Source organism: Setaria italica, chromosome V (genome assembly GCF_000263155.2).
Source record: "Setaria italica strain Yugu1 chromosome V, Setaria_italica_v2.0, whole genome shotgun sequence".
In the NCBI taxonomy this organism is placed as follows: domain Eukaryota; kingdom Viridiplantae; phylum Streptophyta; class Magnoliopsida; order Poales; family Poaceae; genus Setaria; species Setaria italica.
Genome location: NC_028454.1, coordinates 25775116 through 25783578, shown reverse-complemented (window position 1 = coordinate 25783578; position 8463 = coordinate 25775116). Strand labels below are relative to the sequence as shown.

The 8463-nt window shown below is 42.6% G+C and overlaps 1 protein-coding gene across 1 annotated transcript; it reads left to right on the top strand.

Annotated features, from left to right (window-relative positions):
• The first annotated feature begins 3311 nt into the window (after window positions 1–3311).
• Window positions 3312–7164, top strand: LOC101766268 (protein CURVATURE THYLAKOID 1A, chloroplastic). Its single transcript, XM_004971873.1, has 5 exons — window positions 3312–3504; window positions 5789–5889; window positions 6247–6291; window positions 6342–6413; window positions 7096–7164. Exons 1-5 carry the CDS (start codon window positions 3381–3383, stop codon window positions 7162–7164), a joined length of 411 nt encoding a protein of 136 aa, XP_004971930.1. The 5' UTR covers window positions 3312–3380.
• Window positions 7165–8463: the final 1299 nt, after the last annotated feature.

Sequence of the window (8463 nt, the reverse complement as noted above, 5' to 3'; positions counted from 1 at the left end):
TTCCAGATGCTAAAGTCAATAGTGGTGTTCATGACTTATTTTATGTATATGAAACAGATTTCTGACTTAGTCACCTTTGTTTAGATACATTGCCACTAACATCACGATCTACAAAGTATTGTGTGTTAGATTGATCCAAATGTGATGTGATGTGCATTCTTTCAAAGGTTTTCTGGTTAAACTTTACTTTCTAGTTGATCCAAATGGGATGTGATGTGCATTCCTTTCAAAGTTTTTGTTAAACTACTTTCGGGTGATCCAAATCGGACCTGTGCATTCTTTCAAAGGATTTTGGATAAAACTACTTGCCCTCAGTGCCATGGATTTGTAAATACGTGCATGACATGTTACTCTCGATTCAACCACGATTGTGGTTGAATGTACGTATGAATATGCAAGCTTAACCGTTATCGTACCTAGCTTTGTTTAATACAGTAACTACATTTTTAGATTAAATATCTTTAAATTTAATTTCACATTATTATTATCTTATTGAATACTCTATGTTTTGCAATATAAATATTTTGCTATCCGTGGCAACGCACAGACACGATACTAGTAGATATAGATATTTTTAGTTTGGGTCTCGTTTAGGCCTGGCCCTGTCCGCGCCCAACGTGATATCTCATCTAATCTTCTACCTCTGTATCTCCTCCCATCTCCGGTTCAGAGCGGAGTGGCGATGTCGATATTAACGGGGCCGCTGCCGCCATGGAGCGGGCCCATGCCCCGATCTCCCTACTTTTCTATCCCATCCTGTGATCTAACCTGTTTCTTGCCTCGTGTTTCATTTCTACGTGCGGGCTGTCCACGCGGCGGCACGTCATGCACGGGCTGTCGATGGCCGCGGCGGCGCTCTACAGAGTGGCGGTCACATTATTAAAACTGAAGCAATCACCAAAGCTTAACGCGTGAAGTTGAGATGATCATAATTCAGACCATATTCCACGCATCTTACCAGAAATTACACACGTGTAGCACTCATTCAAAAATTTGTACTACACCATAAGCTGTCGCTGCTTCCATACCACGGAAGAGGAACATGGCAAGCTGGTTAATTACTGTCCGCATGTCATGGAACGGGGACGACAAACGACTGAATGAGTATGCGAGATGTATACGTACTGCTGTCGTCGTCAACCCCCAGACCGTTGAGCGCCGCCGGCGTGGACAGCCCGCACGTGGAAATGAAATGCAAGCTGAGCGACGACGGATGAGAGGATGAGATAGCAGGGAGCCAGAGAGATCGTTGGGCATGTCCCCGCTTGGTGGCTGCAGTACCGACGTCGCCGCTCGGCTCGACGTGAAAACAAAAGGAGAACGGAAGAGAAACGGGATTAGGACGCCGGCGATGAGATGGGATGGTGGTGCCAGACTGTGTTGGGCCGGGCATGCATTGGGCGAGGGTAGGGCCAGACCCGTACGGGATCCAAATGGTAAATAATCAATTTAACAATTAATTAACTAGAGTTTTGCTTTAAGATTTGTGCAATTTTCTAAAAGAGATGTAGTGGAGCAGTTCTCAGTACATAATTAGTATTATTAGATAGATCGTTGAATCTACATAATAAACTCATTTGAAGATACAAATATTGCTAATATTATCTATAAACCTAGTCAAACTTGAAAAAAGTTTGACCGGTACGGATACCATAGCAACACTTATTTTGGGACGGGGGAGTATATATCAACAATGCCACTGCTTTCACCTACGAGGACAAAAGAAAAGGTCATCACAGATTATTTCAGGGAGCATTTGGGGTCAACCACAACCAGGCTTCCAGGCCATCCACTATTGATTGGTCATCGCTTGGGGTACCTACTCGCACCTATCATTGCTGGAAGCCTCATTTTTCCCAGAAGATACTACTTTTCACAATGCCTTGAGGATAAATATAGAGGAGGCCAATAAGTAAACATGTATGGTTTAGGAAGTGTTGGGGTGACCATTATAAAGCTTTACTAGCAAGATATACATAAGTATTGTAGCAACCTCTATAAAAATTGCAAAAACGAGCGGGCATAGCTCACTATGGCCCAATGAAGCTCTGCCGGTGCCTCCGCTACTATCACAATTGAAAATGGAAAGAAGCAGCACCAACTGGCCAGATGGTGAGGCACCTAGGATAATATCACAATTGAAAATGGATTAATTATGCTTAATAGATTCGTCTCGCGAATTAGCCTTCATTTATGCAATTGGTTTTGTAATTAACCTATATTTAATACTCCTAATTAGTATCTAAACATTCAATGTGACATGGACTAAACTTTAATCCCTGAAACCAAATACCCCTTACTTTGATGTTAAGATCCTAACGTCACCTGAGGCTGGCCACACCAGGGCACATGTGTTATTACAATGGACCAGTGGCCACACCTATGCTTACTCTGTCCCTTTGCGAAATTTGTTTTGGGCCAAGTCCTTTCGCGAGAAGGATACAACATGGGGTAGCTCGTCCGACCTGAGGGCTCCCGAACCATTCATATTTGGTGGGAAGGGGTGGCTAAACAAGTGCAGAAGGACCGTCGTCTTTAATGATATAGTGATCCATATCTTTTGGAACCTTTAGAAGAAGCCCAACCAACGGATCTTCGAAAACAAATCATAAGTGGCATACCAAATGACGTCTGAGAACAAGGGAGGATATTGAGCATGTTGAAGAGCGTTATCACTCTTGTACTCTCCCTCTCTCGTTCTCTTTCTTTCTTGAGGGGCGTTCAGGCCTTGTCCTTCACCCAGTTTGGTTTAGGGTGCTGCTTTGACTGAATTAAATTTTGTTTGTTTTAAAATTCATATTTCTATTTTATGCGAATGGCAAAGTTCATACCATTTTCGTTTTAAAGAATATTTTGGCTCCCAAATTTCCTGTTAGATGGCCGTCTAATCTAAACCAACGTGGAAGATTGCGGTACGAAGAACCAGTGCGTTGTGAACACTAAAGCTGAATGTTTTTTTTGAAGTCACTTTAACTAACATTTGAATCCGCAACAATGATTTTTCCAAACTTGCCACTTGGGATATGCTGACCTCTGCTCTGACCAGCCTTGATCTGGCTCGTTCAAACTTGACCGAACGGTGGCCATTAGCCGATGGTGCCTTCTCCTCCTTGCCAGAGCCGCCTCGCCGGCAAGTGGCGATGCTGTCGTCAGCCGCTTCAGACTGTTACACGGCTTCTCGCACCACGTGCGACGTGCTACACCTACCCTACTCAGTACCCACACTCCAATCCAGTCCACCCATGACCCACCGGGCCCTCCAACCCCAAGCTTGATCTCGTGCGCTCCTCTCCCTTCCCCTCTTCCTCTCCTAGGGTTCGCAAGCTTGATCTCGTGTGCCTGCGTGAGTGAGCCTGCCCGCCGACCGCATCGGCGCCGAGATGGTAGCTGCCGCTGCGGCGGTGCGGCCGGTGTCCCTCCGCCACCTCAACACTCTCCTCCGCGCTCATGTGCCCTGCGGCCTAACCACCTCCCACGTCGCTGCACCCTTCCCCCACCGCATAGGTACGGGTGGCTCTAATCTTTTGATGTTCCTCTGAAACGCTAATATGCTTCAAATTTCGATATGGGAATGGGATCGGCAGTTGCTCCAACGCTGTTTTGGTTGTGGTACTCAGCAAACTGTACATGGAGTCTTCTAGCTTATGAGCGAGTATTCAAAATGATTGGTTGGAGCTAGGCAAAATTCCGTGACATGAGAGTCAACCTCCAAAATTCTATCATATATAGTGATAAAAAAGTGATTAATTGTGAGGTTGGTTCATTTCTAACTTTTGGCACGCCGTATTTTGTTAACATATATTGTCCTGACATTTAGGATTTGTTTGGCTGCACATCCATCCACCCCAAACCATATGGGTTGGGAGAGATTAATTTTCCACCCCCAATCCCTCCCAACCCATGTGGATTGGTTGGATGGATGTGCACCAAATAAGCCCTTAGAGTAATCTAGGGGCAGGGCTTTGAAGGCGGCTGATTTCCCGGTTGTTTTTACACTGTCAGGTTGCTAGGCTTTCCAATTGGTGAGGATAAATGAGGTCTTGGAAGCTCATTTGGTCCAAGAACATGCCAATTTTCTCAGATTTTTTTTCAGTGTGTTGTGTGCATACTCCCTGTTTTTCCGAGTGATAGCTAGTAGCTACTGCTGCTGTGAAGCATACTCGTGGATTGAGATAGAAACTACACAATTACACAAACTCTACACTGCAGGTTAAAGAAGATGTTGTCCAAAGTGATCTTGACCCCCTAGCCAGTTATCAAATGAGATGCGCTCGTTCACAACATCGTTTGTCAAAAAACTTGAAGACACAAGAGTTCAAACGACAGACTTGTTAATTGCCATTCATTTATGTTCCTCAGCCACAAATCTCAGCTGATCTTTCTCCTCAATCAAGCTCTTGTTTACTTCACTCCCAACTCCCAACTTTGACACTATGCAAAAGAAGATTTCCCATCACATCAAACTTGCGGTACATGCATGGAGTACTAAATGTAGACGAAATCAAAAACTAATTGCATAGTTTTGTTGTACTTTGCGAGACGAATCTTTTAAGCCTAATTAGTCAATATTTAGAATAATTCACAAATACAAACGAAACGCTACAGTGTCGCATTTATGGCAAAATGCTAAATTTGCAACCCCCAACTTGGGAAGTAAACAAGGCCAAGGAGCTACCATACTGGCAGTAGCAGCTGGAACTATTTGGCAAGTTCTAGACACACAGCTGGCAAGACCCACTTTTTCATTCATAAGTTTGTGACACAGTGGGCACACAACATGCAGTTCAAATCATCTACAGTAGTGCAAGACACATGATTCAAATCCCTGAACATAAAGTTTTCTGATCTTTCTTATCCTAAAATTGGCATTCTTTAAAATTAATTTAATAAAAGCATTCACAACCTTGTCCATCAAGCTGATGCATTATGCAAGCCTGGTACCTAGCTGCTGCAATGAAGAAATAGCATGGGTAGCAAGGCCTATGTGTTGCGTGAATCCTCCTAGATCGCCACAGAGTAACTAACAACAAGGAACCCTAGCTAGTCATTACAAACCCTAGTTTCTGCATCATGGAGGATGTGGGCAAAGTCCATCTGATTAAGGGGAATGCTATTAGAAGAGGTAGATATTGAAGACGTCACCTGGACTGGATTTAGTAAAAGGTCTTTTTTTTTATAAACATAAAAGGGGAATTCTTCCAAACAAGGGCTAGAAGCATTTGTTTTTTTCCCTCTCACCAGGTCATTGAGTTGACTAACAAGTTTCCCTAAACAGTTATTCTTTTTTGCGCTCTACAAGTTCCACAAATATTGCAATCCAAACTCCAAGTTTTTGGTTGATATTTTTTTGTGTGCAAAAGGTGGTGTATCATCAATTTCCTTGTTTAGGATCTTAATAAGTCATTATTACCTGTAAAGGGGACATAGGTTCCAAGACATTGGAATTGCCATTGCCTGACAAGATATGTCCATTTTCCTTTTTAATTAAAAACTGGCATATTATTGGTACAACTAGATAACCGTAGCTAACTTCTTGAGTTTGTGCAGCTTGTTATAATTCATAATTGTGATTTGGTAAAGTATGCCTGTTATTATTAGCAAACATTGAAAAAAAAGTTTCTTTAGGAAGTCAGGGGCATCTTTTCTTTTGTTCGAAGAAAAAGGTTCCAATCATTTAGCCCCTCCAAAGAAATAGATGGCTTCAATGTGTGCTATGTAACTGGCAAATCTAAACAGAATTTGGTTGTTAGTAAAACCAGTCTAACAAAATGTCATTCTTTGTCAACAGATTCCATGAAGATTTCTCAACTCCAATTAACAGCTACACGATTTTCAAAAGAGAATAATTCTGACGAGGATGACGAGCTCCTTTCTGAGCTCAGAGATAAGGTTACTTACAAAGTTATATACCCTCTGTGCTAATAGTCTTAGACTCTTAGGCCTTGTTTACTTCCCAAGTTAGGAGTTGCAAAATTGGCATTTTACCATAAATGCAACACTGTAGCGTTTCGTTTGTATTTGTGAATTATTGTCCAAATATTGACTAATTAGGCTCAAAAGATTCGTCTCGCAAAGTACAACAAAACTGTGCAATTAGTTTTTGATTTCGTCTACATTTAGTACTCCATGCCTGTACCGCAAGTTTGATGTGATGAAGAATCTTCTTTTTGCGTAGTGTCAAAGTTGGAAGTTTGGAGGGAAGTAAACAAGGGCTTAGTAAAAAACTTACCATGCTGCCTACTACAGTGGGATGCAATGGAGAACAAGTCCGACCATGATGCTATTCATATTGTCATTTACTTATTTTATTATTTTTTTTGTTCCCCTGCCATGATATGTAGCTCCCAGGCTTACTGGAGCTAGTGGGGCTCAGCTACTCTGGATGGTTCGTGTACCGATACCTGCTTTTTCAGGTAATCTTAAAAGTTAAAACCATGTAGGTTGGCTGTGAGACTTCTTTGCCACTATTCAACACGAGTTTCTCAAGTTCAAGTTGTCCCTCTGCTTTGGACACCTAAAAGGCTGTTGGCAGAACCGTGGAAGATGCACAGCTTGAAATTAAAGAGCTTGCACAGATCAAGTTGTCCTCTGTCCATGCCTGACATGCCTAGCAGATACTCCAACAGCTGGCTAGTGTGCTTTGGCCAAAGTTAGATGCAGTGTCCTTTGCATTTTGCCCGTTGTTTACTTCCCTCCAAACTTCCAACTTTGACACTATGCAAAAAGAAGATTCCCTATCACATCAAACTTGCGGTACATGCATGGAGTACTAAATGTAGACGAAATCAAAAACTAATTGCACAGTTTTGTTGTACTTTGCGAGACGAATCTTTTAAGCCTAATTAGTCAATATTTGGACAATAATTCACAAATACAAACGAAACGCTACAGTGTCGCATTTATGGCAAAATACCAATTTGGCACCTCCCAACTTGGGAAGTAAACAAGGCTTTAATCTGAAGAAAATTCACATAGCCTTTAAAATGCAAATAATTTATGTTGAATATGCCCTGGTGCAATGATCTGTAACACAGAGAAATACTGATTTTGTACATTTAGAATATCCAGGTTTTGGTTCTGACTTTTTTCTGGCAGGAAAATCGGAAAGAATTGGCTGAAGTTATCGACGATATAAAGAGAAGGATTGTTGGCGATGATGATTAGCTGTTTCCTGGTTTGTAATTCTATTTCTCTGATGGAACCTTGTAGGCTTCTACTCTTAATTAATGCCAGTCGATTTAGAAAGGTCCTTGAATTATTCAGAGCTATGAGGTATGGCCTTTCCACACCTCCTGTGCCGTCTGCAGTTGAGCAAGTTATTTGCTGAATCTTCTTATTCAGCATGGTCTAGAAAAATTCTTGTATTCTCCGTATATTCAGCTTATGAGGTATGGTCTTCCACACCAAGATGTACCTGCAGTTTAGCATGGTCCAGAAAAATTCTTGTATTCTCCGTATATGCCGCTGTGGTTCCTCTCACAAATTCCGTGTGCTTCCCTAGCCAAAAGTTAGCCATCAGAACATACAATTCTAAGATGTAAAATTATCTGAAACAAAACCGGATGCACTTTGTTCCGCACTTGCTCAAAGATGATGCACCTTATATTGCTATATATCGAGTCATTATCAATTTATTACCAGCACGGTATGTACAGCTTCTTTGCTTTCCATGTTGCTCTGAGTTTGCCGGCTGGCTGTTGAGTGTAGACACGTGACACCAACCAGCTCTAGCTGCATGCTGTATGATACTGTATGATATTTATGGAGGACATATGGTGCCATGCACCGCCTGATTCCATATCTTTGCCGTACCGAACGCTGTCAAAGACGTGCCACATCCGGATTTGCATCCTGTACCCATCACTCTCCGGATTGCTTCGGCGAGATGCCATCCCTTTCTGCGCCGAGATGGAACCAACGTGATGTGTCAAAGGCTCGACGCGATCGTGCTTGGCTGCTTGCCCCTGCGAGTCCGCGCAGCGAGATGTCACCCGTGACGGCGACCTCTGCGACTGCGATGCCGATGCACTGCTGTCTGGTGGATGGTGGGCTGCTGCAACTTGCCAGCGGGAAGCGTGTTGTTTCTTTGACAAAAACTTGTACGGCGCCATCTTTTTATTATTCTATTATTATCAGAGACAATTTCGTTTCCCCTTTTTTAGGAACCTCTGGGAGGCGTATTTTCGCTACCAGCTGCTTGTCATGTCACCGTGCATTCTCAGCCGCTTTTTCACACCATTTATAAGTTAAGCAAGTGTCACATCAATGTTTAGATACTAATTAGGGGTATTAAACGTAGGCTATTTACAAAACCCATTACATAAGTGGAGGCTAAACTGCGATATCAACCTGCTTTGCCTTCCTAATCCATTTATAGCTAACATAGATGTGCTATTTTGCTGCTGCTTACTAAGCTCGAATTGACACGAGATGAGGTGATTACTGCAACACCTGGGTACGCTG

Excerpts from the sequence above, each read along its gene's own strand:
- LOC101766268 (XM_004971873.1), top strand. The coding sequence starts at position 3,381 with ATGGTAGCTGCCGCTGCGGCGGTGCGGCCGGTGTCCCTCCGCCACCTC. Across the intron at positions 6,292-6,341 it reads ACCATGATGCTATTCATATT|CTCCCAGGCTTACTGGAGCT; the intron begins GTCATTTACTTA and ends CATGATATGTAG. Across the intron at positions 6,414-7,095 it reads ACCGATACCTGCTTTTTCAG|GAAAATCGGAAAGAATTGGC; the intron begins GTAATCTTAAAA and ends TTTTTCTGGCAG.